Below are 27,211 nucleotides of genomic sequence, written 5' to 3' on the forward strand. Positions count from 1 at the left end.
AGACAACGGTCATCTCCACAATGAAGGGGAACTGATCCTGAAATCCTGGAACATTGTACCGTCAACCCACCCAACAGCAGAAAATGACACATCCAGAATCTTCCCAGAATGGAAGAGAGCAAAGAAAAGATAAAGAGACTCCACTACAAACAAGCACTAGATAAGGCCCCTGACCGGCAGGCCTAGAGGAATGGACATTGTCACACCGTGATGGGTAATGTACCGTTGAGATAACGGGAGGGAGTGTGTAACGTAACTACAGGGGATGATGGGACCGGGCAGGTAATAAAGGTGACACATGTGGGATCCCCCCCGGGGCCTTAAACACCAGTGCGACCTGCCACCCCAAGTAACAACCTAATGAGAAGAGCCTACAAAAAAATAAAACAGTAGTAGCAATCCACCACCCACAGGCTCCGGCAAGTAGAGACGACACAAAGCCACAGGGGAAGGTAGCGCACAGGGAATTCCTGCCTGAGACCATGAGCACTGTTACACACTACAAAAATGCAAAAAAAACAAAACAAAAAAAACACACCACTCCGCCCTAGTGGACATGGGACTAGTAACATAACAAGAGACACCGGGTTAACATGAGGCTGGCCACAGGGACCGATAGACCACAATGCAAAGAGACAACAAGGAACCGAACCAGGGCTCCAACACACTACGCCTGCATATGGAGCACCTAAAGTTCCCAAGTGGCATTAATGAACGGTTCAGTGAGAGTGCAAGACATTATCCACACCCTCCCTCCCCACACAGGGGAACGTTTCTTTGTGCACTGAGGAAACCACTGCTCAGCTCGTTGCAGCTGGGGAGGGCAGTGATCCTCACACCTTTATCTAATCCAACGAGACATTCCACAATCCGCACACGGCAACCAGCGTGAGGATATGCACATATAATGTGAGGGGACTTAACGTCCCAGCGAAAGGACACCTTCTCACTAGTGACCTACGAGCTTTACACACTGATGTACTATGCCTGCAAGAGACTCACTTCCGAACTAATGACTTCCCTAAGATACCGACTACAGAATTCCCCCACCAATTCCACTCCACATCTAGCACTAGGGTGTACATCCTTTTATGTAGAGATGTCAAATTCACCTTACACTCCCAAGACGTAGACACTAATGGCAGAAATGTCATTTTGACAGGTACAATAAATGACATGTTATATACAATAGCGAATGTCTACTCACCGAACACCAACCAGCGTAATTTCTTACACAAAATCTTTCAAAAACTAGCGAGCACACAACATGGCATTACGGTGCTCTGAGGGGACTTTAATCATGTCCTGGACCCCAAACTAGATACTTCCTTGACCCAACAGAGCCACTGACACCGTCCTTTAAAAAGACAATGCAAAGCCATACAAAAATGCCTACACACATCACATCTATGACACATGGAGAGACACATCCCGGCGACAGGGCATTTACGCACTTCTCACCGGTTCACAACTCCTACTCTAGAATAGACTGCCTCCTCATATCAAGATCCCACTTGAACCAAGTAAGCTCGTGTCACATCAACCAAATTACGTGGTCAGACCCCACAGTGCTGTTAGAGCTTAAGGATTTCTATGATTTTAACCCCTTAAGGACACATGACATGTGTGACATGTCATGATTCCCTTTTATTCCAGAAGTTTGGTCCTTAAGGGGTTAAGCACCGCAGCCCTTGGAATATTAACGACTCCCTACTAAACTATCAGGGCTTCCTAAAAGAACTTACAGAGGAGTTGGGCTCCTACTTCACAAGAAATGACACGGGGGAAGTAACAGCAACTACGGTATGGCAGGCCCATAAGACAGTAATGCAAGGCCTATTGATTCGGAGGGCAGCATATATTAAAAAGATTACACAAACAAAACTTAGGGAGTGGCAACGGAAGCTATACAACTTAAATATACAAAATCAGCTCACACCGACTGCAACTGCGAAACACCACATAATCCAAATAACGAGACTTGTACACCAGCAAGCCATAGACCAGGTCAGTAGGAATATGACAAAACTAAAAATGTCCCATTACATACAAGGCAACCAAGCGAGCAAGTTACTGGCACACCGCCTAAAAATGTAAACAAACCAACCAAAAAATAACACTTCGTAGATAGCAAAGGGAACAAGGCCTCGACCATAAAGGACATTAGTGATGTATTTGCCGTTACTTCTCTGACCTCTACAACTTAAAGGGAAACTTCAGTGCCAGGAGAACAATCCGGTCACTTACCTGAGACCCCGCCGATGTCCCTCGGCGGTGGTTTTGGGTTGGCGCTCCTTCCAGTAATCACGTCAGCCGGTGGGCGAGACTGATCCCGCCCGCCGAGGAAACCTAATGCCGCGCACGTGCCTTAGGTCTCCCCAGCGTGAGGACGTCCAGCGACGCTCTAGCAAAGAAAATCTTTGCTGTAAAAGCGGAAGTGCCCTCTAGTGGCTGTCTAGTAGACAGCCACTAGAGGTGGAGTTAACCCTGCAATGTAATTATTGCAGTTTCTAAAAAAACTGCAATAATTACAGTTGCAGGGTTAAGAGTAGTGGGAGTTGGCATGCAGACCACTCCAATAAAAGGATGTACACTCCAAGTGGTCTGGGTTCCCTTTAAACCCTTAAAGACCAAACTTCTGGAATAAAAGGGAATAATGACATGTTACACATGTCATGTGTCCTTAAGGGGTTAAAGAACGACAATGCCACCAGGCAACCTACAGACAGGGATATAGCAGACTACCTAGATAGAGTCTAGTTACCGAAACTAACGCAACAGCAGCAAGACACTTACTAAACCGATAGAGGATATGGAAATGATAGACACAATAAATTCCCTACCCTACTGGCACCCCACCTGGTTAACACTTTCAACGAAGCAATTGCCACCAAGACTCTCCCCAAAGAAATACTGCTAGTCCACATTATTCCACTTCCAAAACCAAACAAACCTCTGACGACCCCGCAAAACTACCGACCTATATCTCTCCTCAACACAGATGCAAAACTACTCGCTAAACTATACGCTACAAGACTGGGGTCCTTACTGCCCTATATCGTACACAACGACCAGGTGGGATTCGTTAGGGGGAGGCAGGGTTCGGATAACACCAGGAAGGTCATAACTCTCCTACATAGGCTTCACGCGCAGACCGGGGGGGAATTTTAGTCTCCCTGGACGCGGAAAAGGACTTCAACTGGTTGCACTGGGGGTTCCTCCAATCGGTTCTGGCAAGGTCCGGAATTCCAGATGTGATAGTGGCGGTGATAAAGGCCTTATACAGCTCACCATCAACACAATAGCCCAATTGAGAGCCACTTTCCCCCTGGACTGGAGAGATGACTATCCTTCCTGGGCCTGCGGATACCAAAAACCATAGCAGGTCTCCACGAACATAATTATGGCAGAGTGATGAGGGAAATCTCTGACACCTTACGCACATGGGAGGACAAATACCTGTCCTGGGTGGGTAGGATAGCGTCCGGTAAAATGATTGTGCTGCCCAAATTCCAATACCTACTACGCACGTTACAAATCCACTTATCCAAAACATTCTTACAAAACTTTCAGCGAACCCTCAATAGATTTATTTTGGCGAACCGTAAAATATGAGTAGCAACAACGATACTGTGCAGACTGGTGACAGAGACCGGTTCTGGTCCATAAGGGTGAGGACAGACATAGAATCAACATGGTCATGCCCAAAAGGCCTCCACCACTTACTCTGGATACCTCCCAAATTGCGTCCTAAAATCATTAGGAATGCCCGACACCACATCGCTACTGCTGAGAACGTGGGATGCAGCCAGACCCTGCATGGGCTACACTAAGAAATGGTCACTGGCAACCCCAATACGCAGCCTACACATTGCTAACCCCACCTTTAACTATAGGCAGTGGGAACAAGGCGGATGCACACTAGTCAAACACCTCTATCAGCAAGGCACAATAATGCAATTTCCAGACCTTCAAAACCGATACAATATACCACCCCACACTTTTTTTCATATTTGCAGATGAAATCGCTCCTAGAGAATGACACAGAGGAAATTACACCCACAAAGGTAGAGAACTTAGAACGCATATGCAAATCCAGAATCATACAAAAAAAAACAAAAAAAAAAAACAATCTCATACCTATACATGTTACTAAACGATCCAATCGCCACGGGGCCTGGAAACAGACGATAACCCCAGAGAGGGGGACTTTAATAAGGCAAGTCACCATGAACCTTGACTATGAGACGAGAATGCACACGGAGCAAGCACAAGGCACAGACATATAGAATCGCAGCCAAGGAGTGGTGGGAAACATTCATATGGGGAGAGGTAGGGGAAGAGCAGGAGAGAGAACGAGCATTACAGGTCACATAAGTACGTAGCCCGACGGGTACGGGGTGGGAGAGGTGGCACTCAATACCCATACACATAATAACCCAAATTGTACATAGTTGTGTTGTTTAGACAACCCATGCAGCCACCGACTTTCACACAGACCAACCTACAGATCATGCAGGTATGGCCCTTAGAGCCTGAACAACACGCAATAAGGGGCAGGGTTGTGGCTTGAAGGGCCACTCAACAAAGAAGGCTTATCCAAAAATACAGACGAGGTTACTGCATCTATTAATTGTTGAACCCCCCTCCCTCTTTTTCATTCTGTATCCCTTTCCCAACACCCCCTCTGCAAGATGAGAGACAAGCACACCGGGAGATGAGCCACATGTTGACAAGACACCAGTGTAGAGGATATTAACATAGCGAATTGTATGTACCAAGTGCGCTACTGTCACTATTACTGAAAATGTTGTCACTTGCAACCCCTCCCTTTTCACTTCTGTATCCCATCGTTTGACCTACGACAAAATAAAAATTGTCAAATTGTAAAAAGAATTATTCATATCTCAATGGTTTTGCATTACTCATCATAACCTTTATAGGCATAGCTTGTTTCTAGGATTCTGTATTAACTCATAAAAATGTGCAATGTTAGTATGCCATACATATGCTCTCTATGTCTATTGAAAAGCCTACACCAGCTGTTGTGGCAATGCAAGCATACCTGTATAATCCATGAACAACGAAAATAAAGAATTACAAAAAAAAATAATTAATCCTCTTAAACATTGAAGAGACAGAAGAACTACAGCAGGATAACAGGCCTCTAGATGATGGTCTCAATTCAAGATATCTGCAATAACATCCTTATAGATTATTAAAGTTAAATTCAACTGCCCAAATATATAAAAAACATTTTAAAACAAGACAAACTGTTCAGTAGTTATACCCCCCAATTATGCATTTTTGTTTTCATTGGGGGTAAAACAGTTTGCAAAACCTGCAGATCTCTTGTCTGAAGCCTTGCAAGCCCTCGCCTTTTTAACCCAGCACAGACTTCTCAATGCAGCTCAATAAAGTTTTTGCAAGACAGGTGGCCCAGCAATTGCCTGCCTCTTGAATTAAGCTCCACTGAGCAACAGGACCAGTTGTCTGATAATTAACGTGCTTTTAGAGGTCTTCAAGAAAAGGACGCCTTTACCCAAGTTATAATTATTTAGAAGGGAAAAAAAACAAAAAAACGCACACACACACACACACACACACACACACACGGTGAGACACACTAACATTTTATCATTATGAATGGTCATTAAAACAGTCCAAGGAAAAAGTTAACTAAGGCACTAAGAAAACAACCATAGAACAAAAATATGTCATTCCATTGCAAGACAAATGGTACAGTACTGTCCTCAATCAACTTTACAATCCACCAACTTGGCGATCAAATCAGTTAAAATACAGGATTCGTACAAGGATATACATACATACACACACACAGCAATGAGGACGATTGGGTGCTCAAACCATTTCAATTTTATTCACTCAAATAAACAACGGTCATTGGATTGTCAGTGACTTATAGCAAGATTACCTTTCAAAAGGATTAGATGTTAGCAGACCTGTCAAGTCACAGTGGTCCCATGTAAAACTTAATTTACACTGACAGGCTGGCTCTGCCACCCTGCGTCATAATTGCATGTACACATATTGTACCATGCTAACCTTTATGCATTTTTTAGGTTTGTCCCTTTAGGACCATTATTCTGTACCTCAAAGCTCTGTTAAGAAATTGTTAGAAGGAAAGTTAGCACTTGTTAGCAAAGTTAGCAGGGGTAGCAATGCGCATACCCTTAACAGCCACATCCTTTTTCTAGAATTATTTTACATATATACGTCATTTCATATTCAAGGGGCAAACTGTGGCTTTCTTCTGTGTATATTAATGAACCCCTGTCCACACAGAAATAGATGTGTTAATGTATCATGAAACTTACGGTTTTCCAGATGATGCTCCTGGAATGGCTGCTCCCAATCCTCGCATGTGGGCATGAGGGTCATAACTAACCTAGAAGTAATGGGGAAAAAAAAAATAGTATTGTAAAAGAAAACCGCAATAGCCCAATGAATGCTACATTTAAATCAACTTTGTTTTACTACCCTAAGCAGCTCAGATATGCAGCGACAAACTGGCCAATTCAACATTTGCAATAAAGTTTTTTAGCCGTACACTACAAAAGCTCACTTGTCACTGCATGTCCCTATCACAGAAAAATGAAATGAATGGAATACACACTAGAGAGGATCGTCCATAGGTTCCACCAGCTGTCGCACCATTGATCTGTGGAGACATGAGGTGAAGACCAGCATACGCTCCAGCTCCTTCTGCATTCACAGATGGGTGAGCAATACTGAATGCTGCAGGGTAGCCTCCTTGCCCACCCAGGGGTGTCCGGAGTCCCAATGCTGTGGAGGAATGGCAACTGATTTATGCTTGGACTAAGAAGAAACTACACATTAAAAGTAAACATTTTTTTTTCTTCTTACCAATAGGATCAATGGCAGCTTTGCCAGAGAGAGGTCGAAACTGAGAGGCACTGGTACCACTAGGTCCTGGTGTGCTCAGGTCACTCTGAGAGTTTGGTGTGCTGGACTTCAAGCCTGGAGTACCTGCTTTTTCCACTTGCTGAAAAAGATAGAGTTTAGTCACTTACTAGGTTAGAATACCTCTGTCACTGTACAATACAAACATTGCTCCCTTTTGCCCATATCAGAGTTTTACCCTGCACTGGGAGGAACAGATTTTAGATTTTTTTTCCTCTGGAAACGTTTGTGGGAGTTTGGATTAATCTGAAGTGTGTGTGTGTGTGTGTGTGTATATGTATATATATATATATATATATATATATATATATATATATATATATATATATATATATATATATATATATATATATATATATATATATATATATATATATATATATATATAATATATACACACATACACAATAATCCCCTGCACTCGCGCTCAAAAAGTGACAATACCGGGTGCATCACAAAGGCTCCAATAGATAGAAATCCACCAAGGAAAGCTGCTCTCCGGGTTTAAAACAAATTTATTGATACAATTTAAAAATAACGACCAACGTTTCGGGTCCTGTTGTATTTTTGACCCTGAGGAGGGTCCCGAGTTGGTTGTTATTTTTAAATTGTATCAATACATTTTTGTTTTAAACCCGTAGAGCAGCCTTCCTTGGTGGGGAGATATAGTATATATATATATATATATATATATATATATATATATACACATACAATGTTAAACAAATCTGCACACCAGTCAAGCCATAAGACTTGCTTTTCCCACAGAAATCCCAAAACTGCAGCGATGTTGCAACCGCAAAGGATTCTGGGTGGGCATATGCAAATTAGTTTAACAAAGAATCACATTTTTGCCTCATTCCATTTTAAACATGGATTCCTTTTAATCTGTGTTTGCAGTCTACAACTGCTTGGAACACAATTTAGGAAAAGATGCAAAACCAGTGGACCACTCATGGACAGCTGTTTCGTGGTTAATGCAACTCATCAGCATGAGGTTGGTTACTGGTTTGCTTATTGAGGCTTGGTAGTGCTTGGGAAGCATATATGGGTATATATATATATATATATATATATATAAACTTTTTTCAAATTATATTTTGCACATTTTTTTTAAATTTGAATAGGTTTGAATAGGTAAATTTTCTAGGTGCACAAATGTAATGTGCATGTTTTATGGATATATGTTAACTGACCTGAACTGCAGAATCCTCAATTAAATTTACTTAACCTCAATGTGCTCTTACTATTTAAGCAAGACTGACTTTTCCCCATGTCACTCACCCATCAACACACCGTACAATTCAGATATTCAATCAATTTTGGCTTTAAAGCATGTTACGTTGGTGTCAGTAATGTTGTACAACAGGAGTATATTATAAGAAAAATGCTTACTGAGCTGTATTTAGATTTTCATATCCACATTAAAAACAGTGAGATTCTGCTGTTTCTATAGTTTTGCACTGGTTTGCTCAGCACTCTTCTTGTGCATGGATATATTGGGAATTTTTTACAGTAAAATCAGGTGATTCCAGGCACACATGCAAGTAGATGGATGTGAGCGAAACTATCTTTTAGTTTTGTATGCCAAGTCAGTGAAAAGATCCTCTACAATAGAAGGATTTGTTTTTGTAGCACACACACAAAAAAATCATCTTGCTTTTACCGAAGGGAGGTCTTTGTTCCTGGAGGGGGATACGCTGCTGGATGAGGTCATGGAATTTGGGCTAGCAGGGGGAGGATCTTTCCTCTGCAGGTTTGACTTCTCCACACCGTTCTCCCGTGAGGAATAGGAATGGACACTATGAGGGGAAGCAGGGTCCTGAGGAGAGAGAGATAGATGATGCTCATTGTACTTGCCACTTTAATAATATTTTAAAAGAACAGGACCTGCTGAATTTTTCCAGAAAAGAAAAACAAATGCCCAAATAAAGGCCTCTCTCATAATTGTGTAATTGATGGGCTATTTTGGGTATCTGCTAGTATACCTATAATAGAGGACAAAACATAGTGCAAATATTGCTACAAAACTATTATAAAACTTGCAGTGGTTAATATGCACTCACATATTCCAGAATGATAAAGCGTGTTATGGGTGCCTCCCCTCGCTGGAGATGGGGGGGGGGGTTTTCCTTTTTGATTTTCCCTCCTCAAGTGATAGCCAATAGGGGATCCAGGTCAGCCAAAGATTCCAAAGAAACAGCAACCATACGGAATACTCCAAAGGCAATTTATTCACTTACAAAGATTTTAAGAGGGTGTACAAAATTAAAATAAAATGATAAAAGCAATATAAATAAAAGATGCTGGTCCTACGCGTTTCGTCCTTGTGCAAACAGGACTTCCTCAGGGACCTCTTTCAATGCTCATCCAGTAACAGATACATAAAATGAAAACAGCACCCTAACAAGCTAACAATAAAAAACATCTTATATAGGGCTAATCCCTTTCAGTCATTGGTGGAATAGTGGGTGTCTTCTAATCTTCCAGCTCTGATTCGTCCACCTTTTCCTTCTCTCAGGTGTATCCACTTCGCCGTAAAAAGCAATACCGGGTCCGTTGGAATATTCTATCACTTCCGCGTACGTCATACATTACGCGTGCATCACGTGTTGAAAATCTTCGTCATGTGATTATTTGCGTTCCACGCTCGAGAAAAAACATGGCCGTGCGTTCCACCATGTGATAGTGGACTCGGATGCCAATTAAAGCCTGATAGTTATACATAAAAAGCTGGAAAGAGAAGACTATTAGAAACCAAATTTTCATCTTAATAAAGAAAAATATAATAGTAATGAAATGTCCTCTAATATATTTTAATCAATTGACTTACTAGAAAACCAAATGAATGAAAAAACTCCCCATCTGAGTGGATCATTCATAATATTCATTTAAATTTTGCAAAAATCAATGCTAATATTTATCAATAAATTTATATAGCCACCATAATATCTCATAGAATAATGGCATAACCAGTGGTGCCAATGTAGTGATTTTAGATAATTATCTCTTAATTCATTAGCAAATTTATATAACGACAATAATATTTTATAAAATATTGGTATAACCAGTGGAGCCAATATGGTGACTTTAAATGATAAATTCTCTTAATAGTAAAACCACAAAAAGTGTAAAGTGACAAAGATTATTTATATATTCAAATTACATATCCATATTGCTTGCAATGATACAAAAAGATTATATTCAAATAATGTTCAAATTGAGTTAGAGTGATGCAGAATATTATACATCCTAACTCCAAGACCGATATTTTGTTTTTTGTTATTAATTATCACCTTTTGTTCTTAATTATTGAAAAATTTTTTTTGAACTTTATATATTCTCACTCAATTAATTCAAAAAACAGACAATATCCATATCCACATTTAATCCCTTTGGGCTAAGGGTACGTAACCTATGAATCCAATACGATTCCCTTTGGGCCAATCGTTTTTCTTTGTTACCCCCTCTCCAATGGGGTTGGATTTGTTCTATCCCTATGCAACGCAAACCCTTCAAATGGAAAAAGGGGCAGCTATTGCAATGAAGCGGGACTGAATGGGTATCTAATCTTTTCTTTATATTATTGATATGTTCTAAAAATCTAACTTTCAGACATCTCTTTGTGCGGCCCACTATCACATGGTGGAACGCACGGCCATGTTTTTTCTCGAGCGTGGAACGCAAATAATGACATGAAGATTTTCAACACGTGATGCACGCGTAACGTATGACGTACGCGGAAGTGATAGAATATTCCAACGGACCCGGTATTGCTTTTTACGGCGAAGTGGATACACCTGAGAGAAGGAAAAGGTGGACGAATCAGAGCTGGAAGATGAGAAGACACCCACTATTCCACCAATGACTGAAAGGGATTAGCCCTATATAAGAAGTTTTTTATTGTTAGCTTGTTAGGGTGCTGTTTTCATTTTATGTATCTGTTACTGGATGAGCATTGAAAGAGGTCCCTGAGGAAGTCCAGTTTGCACAAGGACGAAACGCGTAGGACCAGCATCTTTTATTTATATTGCTTTTATCATTTTATTTTAATTTTGTACACCCTCTTAAAATCTTTGTAAGTGAATAAATTGCCTTTGGAGTATTCCGTATGGTTGCTGTTTCTTTGGAATCTTTGGCTGACCTGGATCCCCTATTGGCTATCACTTGAGGAGGGAAAATCAAAAAGGAAAAAAACCCCCCCATCTCCAGCGAGGGGAGGCACCCATAACACGCTTTATCATTCTGGAATATGTGAGTGCATATTAACCACTGCAAGTTTTATAATAGTTTTGTAGCAATATTTGCACTATGTTTTGTCCTCTATTATAGGTATACTAGCAGATACCCAAAATAGCCCATCAATTACACAGTTCTGTTATACGGTTATCAGCTGGGAGATAACCCTGGGAAGCAGTGTACCTATCAGCTAAGTTTTTTGTTACTATATTCTTTTCACGGGTGTCCGTGTGTTTGCTATTTGTTGTGCTCTCTCATAATTCCCTACTCTGATATTAGCAATAAAATAATTTACCTCATCCACCACAAGATTATCCTCACTTCGGTCAGCATCACTGCCCTGCAAGAGAAAAGAGCCACATAGAGTAGACATAAAGAGGGTGGGAAAAGAAGCAAAAAAGTGATGAGAAGTACTTGTAGGATGAAAGAGAAAAAAAAAATTAAAAATTAAAAACAAAAAAGGAAGGCGTGTGCATATGGAGGATATCACTCACATAATCTGTGCCGAAATCTTTCTCATCAGTTTTACGTTTTTTGTTGCTGTTTAGATAATCTGATAATGTCCGTACACGTTCCCCATTTGGAAGAGTTACACAGCTCTGGAATGGTTGATATAATGAATGAACGAGGGTTGAGAGGGGGTGAGGAAAAGAATAAAAAAAGGTGTTGTAGTTTGGCACAGAAAGGGGAGTCACAAGATATAGTGTAGAGGGAAGGGAAAAAGAAAGATAATTAACTTTGTCTTTAATTTGTGCAATAATCTATTGTGCAATTCTAAATGATAGCTCTATGATCTCCACATTAAAAAAATCAACGTTTCAGCTCCACGTTGGGCTTTCTTCAGGATCAAAAAAAGGACGTCCTTTTTATTGATCCCGAGGAAAGCTGAACGTGGGGCTGAAACGATCATTTTTAACGTATACCCAATAAAAAAAGTTTTGAATTTTGAAGACGACCGTGGAGTGCAGCCTTTATTGTGGATATATACATATACATACACACACACACACACACACACACACACACACAGCTCAAAAAAATAAAGGGAACACAAAAATAACATCCTAGATCTGAATAAATGAAACATCCTTCTGAAATACTTTGTTCTTTACATAGTTGAATGTGTTGACAACAAAATCACACAAAAATAAAAAAAAAATGGAAATCTAATTTTTCAACCCATGGAGGTCTGGATTTGGAGTCACAATCAAAATTAAAGTGGAAAAACACACTACAGGCTGAAGGAGGCAAAATCCAAAAGCACAGTACAGATTAAGGGGAAATCCAAAGGCAGGGTCAGACGAGAAGCAGAAGTCAGGGCTGGCAGCGGAGTAGCGAAGTCGATAAATAAGGAAGAGGTCAGAGTCCAGGAAATCAGTCAGTAGCAAAGCAAAGATGCGGCAGGAAAAACCAAACAGGCAAAATGACCAGATCATTGGTTTCAGGAAAGGGCTGGCTTTTACAGCCTGCAAATTAAATGCAGCTGACCCTAATTGGAAAAAAGGGATGCAGGTGGATCAGTATTGCTCATTCCAGGCAAGAGGTCAGGAAACATAATAAGGGAGACAGAAAATTAAGCCCCCTGGTGGACAGCACAGCAGAGAGCCTGACTGGGATGCTGCAGCTGTGAGTTCTAACCCAGCCAGGTCTCTTAAAGGGGCAGCCACACCTTGCTGTCTTGCAGGGCTCTGGCTGTGCCGTGACACACATGCTCAGTATGAACCTTTCATCTATGAAGAGCACAGGGCACCAGTGGCGAATTTTCCAATCTTGGTGTTCTCTGGCGAATGTGGCCTGCTGGAGGTCATTTTGCAGGGCTCTGGCAGTGCTCCTCCTGTTCCTCCTTGCACAAAGGCCGGGGTAGCGGTCCTGGTGCGGGGTTGTTGCCCTCCTACGGCCTCCTCCACGTCTCCTGATGTACTGGCCTGTCTCCTGGTAGCGCCTCCATGCTCTGGACACTACGCTGACAGACACAGCAAACCTTCTTGCCACAGCTCGCACTGATGTGCCATCCTGGATGAGCTGCACTACCTGAGCCACTTGTGTGGGTTGTAGACTCAGTCTCATGCAACCACTAGAGTGAAAGCACCGCCAGCATTCAAAAGTGACCAAAACATCAGCCAGGAAGCCTAGGAACTGAGAAGTGGTCTGTGGTCACCACCTGCAGAACCACTCCTTTATTGGGGGGTGTTTTGCTAATTGCCTATAATTTCCACCTGTTGTCTATCCCATTTGCACAACAGCATGTGAAATGGATTGTCACTCAGTGTTGCTTCCCAAGTGGACAGTTTGATTTCACAGAAGTGTGATTGACTTGGATTTACATTGTGTTGTTTAAGTGTTCCCTTTATTTTTTTTGAGCAGTACAAAAATACACATACATACACACAAAATTATAAACGCAACACTTGGTTTTGCCCCTCCATTTTTCATGAGCTGAACTCAAAGATCTAAGACTTTTTCTATGTACACAAAAGGCCTATTTCTCTCAAATATTGTTCACAAATCTGTCCTCACAACCGCAAACCACGTGTAACCACACCAGCCCAGGAAGTCCCCATCCAGCATCTTCACCTCCAAGATCATCTGAGACCAACCACCCAGACAGCTGCTGTAACAATCGGTTTGCATACCAAAGAATTTCTGCAAAAATTGTCTGAAAAAGTCTCAGGGAAGCTCGTCTGCACGGTAGTCGTCCTAATCAAGGTTTCGACCTGACTGCAGTTCGTCGTCGTAATCTACTTGAGTGGGCAAATGCTCACATTCGATGGCGTCTGGCACTTTGGAGAGGTGTTCTCTTCACGGATGAATCCCGGTTTTCATTGTACAGGGCAGACAGCGTGTATGGCGTTGTGTGGGTGAGCGGTTTGTGGATGTCAAAGTTGTGGATCGAGTGGCCGATGATGGCACTGGTGTCATGGTATGGGCAGGCGTATGTTATGGACAACGACCACAGGTACATTTTATTGATGGCATTTTGAATGCACAGAGATACCATGACAAAATCCTGAGGCCCATTGTTGTGCCATTCATCCATGACCATCACTTCATGTTGCAGCATGATAATGCACAGCCCCGTACACAATTCCTGGAAGCTGAAAACATAGTTCTTGCATGGCCAGCATACTCACCGGACATGTCACCCATTGAGCATGTTTGGGATGCTCAGGATCGGCTTATACAACAGAGTGTTCCAGGTCTTGCCAATATCCAGCAACTTTGCACAGCCATTGAAGAGGAGTGGACCAACATTCCACAGGCCACAAACAACAACCTAACCAACTCTATGCGAAGGAGATGTGTTGTACTGCGTGAGGCAGATGGTGGTCACACCAGATACGGACTGTTTTTCGGACCCCTCCAGATTTGCCCAATACAGTAAAACTGCACATTTTAGAGTGGCCTTTTATTGTGGTAAGCCTAAGGCACACCGGTGCAATAATCATGCTGTCTAATCAGCATCTTGATATGCCACACCTATGAGGTGGATGGATCTTAGCAAAGGAAAAGTGCTCACTAACCCAGATCATGACAGATTTGTGAATATTTGAGAGAAATAGGCCTTTTGTGCACATAGAAAAAGTTTTAGCTCATGAAAAATGGGGGCAAAAACAAAAGTGTTGCATTTATAATTTTGTCCAGTGAATATATTTTATTTATAAAATATTTTACCAGGAAGGATACATTGAGATTTCTCTCATTTCAAGTATGTCATTTCATATATATACACACACACACAAAATTATCCTCCTCCCCCCCCCCCCCCCCCCCACAAATATCAAAAATGAGAGCACTCACTTGTTTTCCCAATATCAAAATAGTATATTGTGTTGCAAAAAAAATTAACAATGTTTCGAAGATAGCATACAGCGTAATCTATTTTGATTTTGGAATCCAGTGAGTGCTCTCATTTTTTTATATTGACCAATTTTTCTCCGTGGTGCAGCACCTTGGTTTATATACAATTGATTTCTACTGTGAGGGTGAGTGCCAGACTCACTAAATTTTGAGAGTGTGTGTGTATAATAATATATATAAAAAACTTGTATCGTAATACTTTTCTCAAGTCTAAAGCATATCTCAGCACGACGACACAGAATTCAAAGAAGAGTTGTGATATAGAGGTATCACTGGACTAATACGGCATATATAAATAATAATTAGATTTCTACATTAACGTCATGATGGTAGGAATTAAAGGCTATCAAGTTATAGCTTAATTCTGCACAGTTAAAACTGGGCTGTATTAGACATTATAAAAAAAAAAAAAAAAGTTTTAATCCACACGGATTATTACAGTTTGTAAGGAACACAAAACTTTAATTTATACACAAAACTAAATATTTATTTGTGGTGTTTAACTCCTTAGCTGGAACCAGATATTGTACAAAATTATCACGCACCCAGCACCCCGCCCACCCCCCACCAATGTAGAGCAACGTTATACTCACAGGCCCTGGGTCCCTTTCTGTCTCCATGGAAACACGATCAGAAAGAAGGAAAAGAGCTGGTTAATTTTAGTCCAGATTTATGCATTCCTCCCTCCCCACAGATAGAGATCTTACTCAGCCACCACATATGATCTAGATTTCTTTAGTTGCATTACACGGCTTTAAAGATATTTCTTAAAAGCACTCTACTTTGCTCACCTCTTGCCATACTCATTTAATAATCGAAAATGTGTTTCGCAATAACAATATACCACACTGAAATCAAACACATAGCCCAAGCATACCATAGCATCGAATGCCAAATTGCTTCTACCAATCAATATTCTATATGCAATCTCTTGGTTCACAGTATATGCAATATCAATCCCGGTTTTAAAAACACCTCCAGGCTCAATCCCCAAACCCTTTCCACTATGCCAGCACCAGTCACTTTATTAGTATTCCCCAGTTCTCCCTCATAACTCTAAACCAGTGATCTGCATCTATACCATTAGAAATTGATATTGAAGTCCAGCAGTCTAATGTACGGCTTACACCTTTCTTAAAGGACCACTCTAGGCACCCAGACCACTTCAGCTTAATGAAGTGGTCTGGGTGCCAGGTCCAGCTAGGGTTAACTAATTGTTTTATAAACATAGCAGTTTCAGAGAAACTGCTATGTTTATCAATTAGTTAAGCCTTCCCCCTAATCCTCTAGTGGCTGTCTCACTGACAGCCACTAGAGGCGCTTGCGTGATTCTCACTGTGAAAATCACAGTGAGAGCACGCAAGCGTCCATAGGAAAGCATTATGAATGCTTTCCTATGTGACCGGCTGAATGCGCGCGCAGCTCTTGCCGCGCATGCGCATTCAGCCGACGGGGAGGAGAAGAGGCGGATCGGAGGAGGAGAGCAGGAGGAGAGCTCTCCGCCCAGCGCTGGAAAAAGGTAAGATTTAACCCCTTTCCAGATCCGGGCGGGAGGGGGTCCCTGAGGGTGGGGGCACCCTCAGGGCACTCTAGTGCCAGGAAAACGAGTATGTTTTCCTGGCACTAGAGTGGTCCTTTAAGCCAGACTTGAGAAAACCAAACACTTTTCTCTAATAGAATAGAGGCTAGACATGGCATCTACGGATTTCTATATAATTTTACATTGCAGATCTGTGGCAGTGGCTACTGTCTCCTTGCACCAAACATGGATTACTGTGTAGCATTGAGAGCCCTGTCTACTGCTAAAGCTAGTATCAAAACATGTCTGGTCTTCCTATTGGCATCCACTAATAATTGCCACTTTAATGTGCGCACTCTGCTCTGTTTAAGTAAGAATGACCTTCCCCATGTCACTCATCTATTAACACAGACAGTGAATTCAGATATTAACTCAATGCTGGTGTCATACAGGTTAAACAGAAGAGGAGTAGATAAGAAAAATGCTGCATTTAAATTTCATAGCCACACTAAAAACCAAGGGGATTGTCTAGGTCGGATTTCCCTGTTTCTATAGTTATTGCAATGGTTTGTTAAGCACCAGTCATGGAAATAGATAATTTTTGTACAGCAAAATCAGATGACTCTAGGCCCACATGCAAGCAACAGAAGTGAAACAGTCCATATTCTTTTCTCTTTGTGCTGGGTGACACCTTTAAGGTTTGTATGCCAACTCAGTGAATGGTTCCTCTGAAATAAAAGGTTTTGTTTTTAAAGCAAAAAAAACATAAAAGTACCTTTTTTTTTTGCCTTGGTGTCCAAACACACCATTAGTTGCCAAAAATTGTTTTAAAAAAATAAGTATTTGCAAAAACAAAAAAGCCATATTTGTAGGATCCGTTTCCAGGGCAATATTGGGTAATTTGACATTAGATTAAGTTTACTATTTTTATTAAATTTTTCTTAAATCTCTCAAAAATGAGTTAACATTTACTTTTAAATAAGTGACCAACAAAAAAAATAAAAAATTGTAGATAGAGAATGTCTCATACATTACATGCACTCTGTTGTGGTACAGAGCATCCATCCAAATCTGGATGGCAATTTTGCCATAACCAGTACAATAAGCTGTGTGTTTAAATTGCCCCTTTAAGATGGTTTACTTATGACATATTTTGCACACACACACAAAAAAAATCATAATAATAATTGTGCAGTCTTGAAAATGAAAATTTAGAAATCCACATATTTATCCTGGGATTTGGTGCCTTCTTCTAGGATCCTGGTTCATGAACCTGATAAACATTGCCTTTTTCTGACATTAAAAAATAGTTCATGGATGCTAGATATATTTGGAAAATGTCCTCTTTTATTTAGAGAACCAGATGGTCATTACCAACAGCATCTTAGGAGCCAAGCAAGAAGACAAATAAAGCAGTACAGAAAAGTAACTGTTTGCTTAACTCCTCACACACAAAATCCATCCCTAGGAACTATAAAATCTATAGCATATCACTGCATTTTTATTTTACTTTTATTTATTTTTTTAAATGCAAGCCTACCACTCCGTTAAATAAAGAAACATTTCTGGAATAGCACAAATAGTGAAATAAATGTAACCATCGCACTCAATGTAAAGATTTTACAGTATGTTCAAATTCAGGTTTTATTTTGTATTATAGCCATGAAAATCATTTTTACAATGGAAACATTAAAAAAAAATACAACAGGGCGATACACAAACAAAACACATAATACTCATACCAGCACAAGTACTGAATTTACCGCACTTTATTTGAAGTGCTAATACACTTCCCAAAGCCGGGCAATTCTTCCCAATGACACAAATAGGCTGGCTTCAATGAAGTAAGCCATTAAGACAAGACCATGCTATAGACTTAAAACGTTTTTTCCCCAAAATTGAGATGTTTTTGGAATTTCATTTTAAGATGAAAATTCAAAACTGAAAACACAGCAGATAATTGTCCAATCCTGCTAGTGTGTCGTAAAGTTTACCTTGGACTAATGACAAGTCACACTTGAGTGAAGTAATAGTGAGGGTTTGTAATTAACCATTATGGCAGCCAAACATAAAAATAAATTTTTATGTTTTCAATAAGCATTTAAAATAGACACATTTTTTAATAGGTCTCCAGTGGGCATACTTCACAAATTCTAACATTCTACAACTGGCGGCCACATAAACAAATCGGACAACAAGAGTGCATAGACTACATTGCTCATGCATAGAGCCTGGAGAGGATCACATGATTTGATTGGTATATGCAGCATGGCATTTGGTGGCAAGTTAAAAGTTTGGATAATGAAAAAAATAAATGTATATATAAATACACACATACACTTATACAAAGATACGTACATAACTACACGCGACATTGCTTTCAGTCTCACACACAGTAAAAGGACACAAAGCACACCAACTAACCATACCTCTGTGATCTGCATCTGAGAGACCCTCTTTGGCAGCCAGTTGACTTTGCAAACCAAGGACACCAGACAGTGCTAGAAGGCTGGAGGCGCTGGTGGCAGCAGCTAGGCTGGGAGGTTGAAGACTGGATGGATGGGGCGTTAAAGGAATTGGAGGTGCGTGGTGAGAAAGGTGCTGGGCCTGTAGCTGGTGCTGTGGGATGGTGGGGGATGAGGGATGTATACAGATGGAGAGGAAAATGGGGAAAAGGAAGGAAGTAGTGAGATATGGTGGTGATGGGGAAAAAAGTAGGAAAAGGTGATATGACCAAGAGGAGAAACAACTGGTTAATTCCAGAGTGCTGATTGCTTAAACATACATTTCACAAGCATCCTCTTAGGCAAAACTTACAATTAGGTTACCTCTGGCTTTATACAATCAGATATAGGTCAATAGATTCAGAATATAAATAGAAAAGTCTGTAGTATGTTTTAAAAAAACAAACAAACAAAAAAAAAAACTGTTGCAAAGTAGCGTATGGCCAATTCCTCTGCAGATTTATCATTGTTTGTACAAAGATTTGTATACATGTATTGCATAAACAGAACATGAGGCATTACTATGACAGGCTGTCCTTTAATCCCCAAACCAGTAAAACGCCTTAGACAGCAATTTTCTTACCACTATTATAAAATATTTGCCATATGAATATATTACAATTTCTGGTTTATCATGAGTTTGATATATGTTGGACAAAAACAAAATAAGGGAAGGGAAATGAAATAAATGAAATAAAGATTTTACTTTAAAATGGGTAGGTAATCTTTGCCCTCACGCTGACTCTGGCCCTCACTCATATTGTGTGTATAAGTATGACAAAGGCTCCTTATCTCGTTTGAAAAGGTCAATGTAATGTAATTAATTGGAAAAATATAGTTACACCTCCTTTAGGAGTGTTCTCTATCTTTCCAATGCAACTGCTGCGCTGTTCACCTCTACAGTTCTGCAACGGTATGGTTTCCACTATACTAAGTAACATGTTCAAAAAGGCAGATATTTAAGATACACAACATCAATAGATTTAGACAAACTGTACCAGGAAAACACAGTGGTTTAAAAGTATCGCAACGCGAGATACAATTTAAGTTTTTATTTATTTTTTCCCTTCTACAGTTTATATAATGTTTTAGAATACCACCGTTTTAAAGCCCTTTAATTTAACATACATGTATATTACAAACAAAAGAGTATACAATAGCTTCCAAGCAGCAACAGGAATACAGCAGTAACCTCAAAGATTTAGGATATTTCATACACAGAGTATTGTTTGGTAGGCAGGGAAATGCCAAAAGGTGTAGATTGTCCCTCTCGGCTCAGTGTCCATGAAATGGTGTGGAAGGTTCCACACAGACACTACCCAGTTCTGGTCTCCTTCCCAAATTGAGGAGGAAGGCAAGCAGGAAACTGGCTCAGGAAGTGACTGCCAAAAATGACCTTGAGATCTGTAAAGTTCTGTGTGTGAAACAGGCGTCAGTGTTCACACAACAATTAGTCAGCCCTTACTCAAAGTTGGCCTGTATGGACAGGTGACAAGAAAGAAGCCATTACTGTTTTGAATGGTCAGATGATGAAAAAAAAATATTTTACTTAACTTAAATTCTAGCCACTACAACCCTGGTAAAAGTGGCAACATCAACCAATTATTGTTGGTATGGCAGTACCATGATAAGATGCTTCTCTACAGCAGGACAGTGGGGAGAATGTTTGGGGCAATGTATGGCAACAAGACAAAGACCCAATTCCTCATTGGACCACTCTAGAAAACAGAATTCTCTTACTGGGGAATTGTAAAGATCTGCTGGAAGTTACAGTTCAACATATAGGTAAAGGAAAACTTGAGCATAAAAATCCGAACAAGCATTTTGATTTCACGGTTTTCCAAAATGGTCAATGGCCAAAAAGGTTATTCTGTGCACACTAGACTTGGAGATTCGTTATGGTCCGAACGGCAATTCGTCCAAATTTGGGCTGATCGGGTGATTGGTCAAATTCCTGAGCCAAAACACGCAATGGCCGAGCATATTCATATCAATTCATAATTCTGGATTCCGCCCATGATGCCAAAAAAGAGATGATTAATGCAAGAAAGGAAAAAAAAAATATTTTATTCACAGATCAAGTGAGACGTGAGCAATCGAGGATGGGGGGTAAGGGAAAGGGATGGGGGGGGGGGGGAGGAAGGAGGGGGGGGAGAGAAAGCAGTGTATAAATTAAATTTTTTTTAAAAAAATATATATTAATATAGATTTTTTTTTTTAATGCTCCTCCTCTTTTTCCACCTCTATTGGTTACTTTTTCTCACTTGATCTGTGAACCATATGGCAAGAAAATGCTCCTACCAGCATACTGCAAAATGTAAGCATAATATTATATTATGTATATATTGTGCAGTACACTGGCCCATTTTTTTGCTCTTTTTTCCCTCTCTCTTTATTTCAGTTCCTGAATCAGATTTTCAGTACCGAAATTCTGCATTTTACATATGGCCAAGATTCAAGCATCCCAAAAAAAAAAAAAAATGATTTGCAAGAAAAATGGTACGGCCAAGCTAAGTCTTCTCACCATGCACAAGTCTAGTGGACATTTTAATGTTATTTGACGGACCATTCGTACCCCTTTTTCCCCAGAAGAGACATTCAGTCTCTGGAGACTGAAAGTCTCTTCTGGGGAAAATTGGGAGGGCTTGCAAATGCTGCACTTCATAAGAAATGCTACTTTTGCAAGGTCTTTTAAGATATGCCTTCAGTGAATACTGCATGTAATCATTGAGGTTATATCTACCAACAGTGATTTATTTATTTAATTAGCACTGCCGAGTTTAAGGGATTAATATTCATCAAAACCATTATATAAAACAAATTATCATCATGTTAATTGGACCGAAATTCTAACAAATATATCAGTGAATGCAATGCATTGTTTTGCCGGGTATATTATTTACAAATGATTCTTACATTTTTGATGGGGGCCCAGGCTAAGTACCTTGCAAGCTTAGTAACCCAATCGTCCACTTGTAAGTCAAGACCTGTGACTCATTCTTCAAAACTAAAATAAATACTGCAAAACACCTTCATAAGACTCTTCTCTGTGTCAGAATGTCTCCTTTACACTAATCAAGGCTACTGCTGCAAGTAGTTAACTGGGAGCCTTCTGAATATCTTCTACCTATTCCAGAAAATGGGGACCCAATAAGAAGGAAAAAAAAAAAAAAAAAAAAGAAGTGCACAAAAGTCCACTCTTGGATCCTGACCCACAGGTTAAAAAAAAAAAAAAAAAAAAAAAAAAAGAACAGTCTTCAATTATCTTAATGGACACACATCCATGCAGGCCGTATGATCATGAGTATGAGAGTGATTAGGTTACAGATGCATATTCTCAGACAAAACAGGGGAATGGATACCAATGCTTCCAGAAATATCTTGCAGGTTAAGTCAATAAAATATACCCATCACCTAAAATAACAGTTTCAGTTTTGTACCTTATCCCATATCTTTGCAATCTATAAATGTTGCAGACAATGCCATTGCATTATCAGTTTCTTGGTACTTGGGTTGGAATCTATTAAAAAGTTGATATATTGCTCAAATTTCCCCCCTATTGATGAACGTAAAGCTGTTTTAGGTGATGTGTCCTAAATACTGCTATATTTAACAATATACATACATATTGCAACAGTATACAGTAACCTAGGAAAGCACTCTGACCATGAAAGTGGTAATTTAACAATTTGGTGACAATGTAACTAGTACCAGTTTTAGACATTCATTCACAAGTGAAGAGACTAAATAATCATGAAACAAAGTTTCAAGCCAGAGTGCTTCCCACCACTGCATTACCACAGAAGCCAAATGATTAATAGTGAGGTGAGGGAATGGGGAGTGTACACACCACGGTCAGCTGAGGGGGGATGAAACGTACCCCGATGGCAGCGTTCAACTCCGCCATAGTCACTTGCTTAGCTCGTTCTACAGCTTGAACAACCTGCTGCTGGTGCTGAGCGAAGAGGAAAAAAAACAACCAAAAAAAACAAGTATGAGGACAGTATATGAACTAGAGCTGAACAAAATAGGTAAGACAAATTGTAAGATAAGTGAGAACTAGCTTATAAAGAATGTATCATTACAAAAGAGGTAGGACTAAACTTCCCCAAAGGGACTGGCTGATACCATTTCACTTAAGTGACATACTAACCTCTTGGGATAAAAAGGGTACCAGCTGGGCACAGATAACATTCAAGCGTTTGGCAATTTCTGTCTAAAATAATAAAGAATTACATTAAGTTGAGAAAGTACACTTAAAAACCCATGTAAAGAATATATTATTTATATAGCGCAAATAAATTGGATGCTTTTATGAGCTCCAGGTCTCAATGCTTCTGTAACAAAACCCCTCGTTATTTTGTAGCAGTTATGGTGGTTTTGTTCCTTCTTACAGTGGTTATGGGTGGATGCCTGTACTAGCATTGTATCCCAACCAAGAACACACTCCTAGACTCTGTTTGCCCTGTGACTATGGCCCTTGGAGGGTATTACCTGTTAAAAACCCTGTTTGTGCAGATTGGATTATAAAAGACCCTTTAAATCCTATGGGGAAGGAGCTGCACTTTTGAACCGGCACTTCGGATACAGCCAAAGTGGCCGCCATTCGACAAACGAACACATGGCAGTGGCCATTTTAATTCAGCGGTGATTGGCCGTCAAGTTCATGTAACTCAAATCGGATACGCGACGGCACGAACACCGCTGAATTTGACCTTCTATGGGACTTCAACAATAGTCGAAACGCAGTTTGACAATATGAACGCCACATTAACATTGCTATTTGCACCCGTTCGTACATTCGAACAGCATTTGAACTATGGTGAATGGACCGGCCGCACAGCCCAAATGGAACTGTTTTTGGCATGAAAATATGCGTGCAGTCGGTCAAAACGGGACTTCCAGCTAACTCCCGAACCACTGGACCAATTCACATGATTTTTGGATAGGTTTGTCCCATAAGTATGCTGGTTCAAAAAACGTATTAAAATTGCATGTATAGTTTTGGAGTTGTAAAAATTGGGTAAAAAGTATATTTTTGCTTGGAGATAACGGAGTTGATACAGTAATTAACTCAATTATCTCCCAAGCAGAGGGGAGGAATTTTACAGTAATGAATGGGAGTGTTTAACTGTGTGTCCTTAAATGATTGGTTGTTACGTTTGTGTTTTCAGCGCCCAACAAGGTCCACGTGGGTGGTAACCTTGTAGGGAAAACTGTATAATAGAAATGCCCCTTGCACTCCATAAACCAGATCTTCTTACCCTCAACTTGTAGCCTTGTTGAGGGAACAGCTACACTCTCTTGGAGGAGAGCCCCAGCTACACTCTCTTGGAGGAGAGCCCCAGCTACACTCTCTTGGAGGAGAGCCCCAGCTACACTCTCTTGGAGGAGAGCCCCAGCTACACTCTCTTGGAGGAGAGCCCCAGCTACACTCTCTTGGAGGAGAGCCCCAGCTACACTCTCTTGGAGGAGAGCCCCAGCTACACTCTCTTGGAGGAGAGCCCCAGCTACACTCTCTTGGAGGAGAGCCCCAGCTACACTCTCTTGGAGGAGAGCCCCAGCTACACTCTCTTGGAGGAGAGCCCCAGCTACACTCTCTTGGAGGAGAGCCCCAGCTACACTCTCTTGGAGGAGAGCCCCAGCTACACTCTCTTGGAGGAGAGCCCCAGCTACACTCTCTTGGAGGAGAGCCCCAGCTACACTCTCTTGGAGGAGAGCCCCAGCTACACTCTCTTGGAGGAGAGCCCCAGCTACACTCTCTTGGAGGAGAGCCCCAGCTACACTCTCTTGGAGGAGAGCCCCAGCTACACTCTCTTGGAGGAGAGCCCCAGCTACACTCTCTTGGAGGAGAGCCCCAGCTACACTCTCTTGGAGGAGAGCCCCAGCTACACTCTCTTGGAGGAGAGCCCCAGCTACACTCTCTTGGAGGAGAGCCCCAGCTACACTCTCTTGGAGGAGAGCCCCAGCTACACTCTCTTGGAGGAGAGCCCCAGCTACACTCTCTTGGAGGAGAGCCCCAGCTACACTCTCTTGGAGGAGAGCCCCAGCTACACTCTCTTGGAGGAGAGCCCCAGCTACACTCTCTTGGAGGAGAGCCCCAGCTACACTCTCTTGGAGGAGAGCCCCAGCTACACTCTCTTGGAGGAGAGCCCCAGCTACACTCTCTTGGAGGAGAGCCCCAGCTACACTCTCTTGGAGGAGAGCCCCAGCTACACTCTCTTGGAGGAGAGCCCCAGCTACACTCTCTTGGAGGAGAGCCCCAGCTACACTCTCTTGGAGGAGAGCCCCAGCTACACTCTCTTGGAGGAGAGCCCCAGCTACACTCTCTTGGAGGAGAGCCCCAGCTACACTCTCTTGGAGGAGAGCCCCAGCTACACTCTCTTGGAGGAGAGCCCCAGCTACAGCCTCCTGGAGGAGGGAGCCCGCTCTACTAGCCCCTCAGGACCTCGAGTTAGAGCCCTGCAGTGTTCTCCAAGACTGGGAAGAAGGACGTCCAGACTGTAAATTCTACTAAGCCAAATTTTGCACTTGTTGATCAAAAAGTCAAAGGCAGACAATCTGAATCATGGCAACATTTTGAATAGAAGTCTGTGATTCAAGCAACATTTTATAATTTACACCATGTCCAAGAGATATGAGAAAGTGTAAAGAACTGGAATAACCAGCAGAAACATAGCCCAAAAAGAATACTAAACATACAATAAAAAGAAATACGATTGGGGAAAATAAGCAGGTAAGAAGAAGGGAAACAAATTACAAGGAGAATAACAAAAGTGTGCTGTTGACATAATGACTGGGGTGGGTAATTACCTGTTTGTGCATTTCAATATTCAGCCCATATGACATTTCATAGTACTACAAAAAAAATAAAAATAAAAATATATGAAGAGTTGAACGCAAAAATAAGAAAAACAAACCTACACAGTGTGTGTTTTATACACCTATACAACTAGTATCAGTAAACAATATTACAGAGTGCTTCCAGCATGGGGTTTATTAGCATCTGTTCTGCCTCTAGTAATAACCATAGTTTCCCTTGGGAGATCATACATATGCACTGTGTTGTATGGAACCACAAACATTAAACAAGACATTATCACCATTTATATAGCGCCAACAGATTCCATAGCGCTTTACAATAATAACTTAACTATAAATAGGACAATTACAAGAAGACTTGCAGGAACGATAGGTTGAAGAGGACCCTGTTAAAACGAGCTTACATTCTATAGACATGAAAAATTCTAAATTAGACAAACTGTGACATTAAGGTTAAGTTTAAACATTAGATCTAATTTTACAGGAACTGTTTAGGAATACTGCGTAAGTCCCATACAAGGGGTATGACTAGGGATGCATAAACAAAGTAATTGATTTCCCAAAAAGCCAATAATTTACCAGGCATGGGGCATGCTATATATATATACACATATATATGTACATACACACACATATGCATATACACATATATATACACACACACACAGTTGCAAGAAAAAGTATGTGAACCCTTTGGAATGATATGGATTTCTGCACAAATTGGTCTTCAAATTTGATCTGATCATCATCTAAGTCACAACAATAGACAATCACAGTCTGCTTAAACTAATAACACACAAAGAATGAAATGTTGCCATGTTTTTATTGAACACGCCATGTAAACATTCACAGTGCAGGTGGAAAAAGTATGTGACATCTCCAAGAGCTAATTGGAGTGAGATGTCAGCCAACTGGAGTCCAACCAATGAGATGAGATTGGAGGTGTTGGTTACAGCTGCCCTGCCCTATAAAAAACACACACCCGTTCTGGGTTTGCTTTTCACAAGAAGCATTGCCTGATGTGAATGATGCCTCGCACAAAAGAGCTCTCAGAAGACCTACGATTAAGAATTGTTGACTTGCATAAAGCTGTAAAGGGTTATAAAAGTATCTCCAAAAGCCTTGCTGTTCATCAGTCCACGGTAAGACACATTATCTATAAATGGAGAAAGTTCAGCACTGCTACTACTCTCCCTAGGAGTGGCTGTCCTGTAAAGATGACTGCAAGAGCAGAGCGCAGACTGATCAGTGAGGTGAAGAAGAATCCTAGAGTGTCAGCTAAAGACTTACAAAAGTCACTGGCAAATGCCAACATCCCTGTTAG

At 40.9% G+C, this 27,211-nt stretch overlaps 1 protein-coding gene across 4 annotated transcripts in view; it reads right to left on the reverse strand.

The window, feature by feature from the left end:
- The window catches only part of LOC134611529 (transducin-like enhancer protein 1), an 87,562-nt gene that overhangs the window by 32,204 nt on the left and 28,147 nt on the right, over positions 1–27,211 (reverse strand). For 3 of the 4 annotated variants that reach the window (XM_063455480.1, XM_063455482.1, XM_063455481.1), the window contains exons 5-15: positions 25,879–25,923; positions 23,219–23,281; positions 22,916–23,020; positions 18,991–19,180; positions 15,636–15,652; positions 11,679–11,783; positions 11,480–11,524; positions 8,612–8,767; positions 6,889–7,027; positions 6,638–6,807; positions 6,339–6,409 (exon numbers count right to left, since the gene is read on the reverse strand). In XM_063455480.1, coding sequence (XP_063311550.1) covers positions 6,339–6,409; positions 6,638–6,807; positions 6,889–7,027; positions 8,612–8,767; positions 11,480–11,524; positions 11,679–11,783; positions 15,636–15,652; positions 18,991–19,180; positions 22,916–23,020; positions 23,219–23,281; positions 25,879–25,923 — 1,106 coding nt within the window. The remainder of the gene's footprint in view (positions 1–6,338; positions 6,410–6,637; positions 6,808–6,888; positions 7,028–8,611; positions 8,768–11,479; positions 11,525–11,678; positions 11,784–15,635; positions 15,653–18,990; positions 19,181–22,915; positions 23,021–23,218; positions 23,282–25,878; positions 25,924–27,211) is intronic. The other variant, XM_063455483.1, reaches the window with a different exon arrangement.

This window comes from Pelobates fuscus, chromosome 5 (genome assembly GCF_036172605.1).
Source record: "Pelobates fuscus isolate aPelFus1 chromosome 5, aPelFus1.pri, whole genome shotgun sequence".
Classification (NCBI taxonomy): Eukaryota; Metazoa; Chordata; class Amphibia; order Anura; family Pelobatidae; genus Pelobates; species Pelobates fuscus.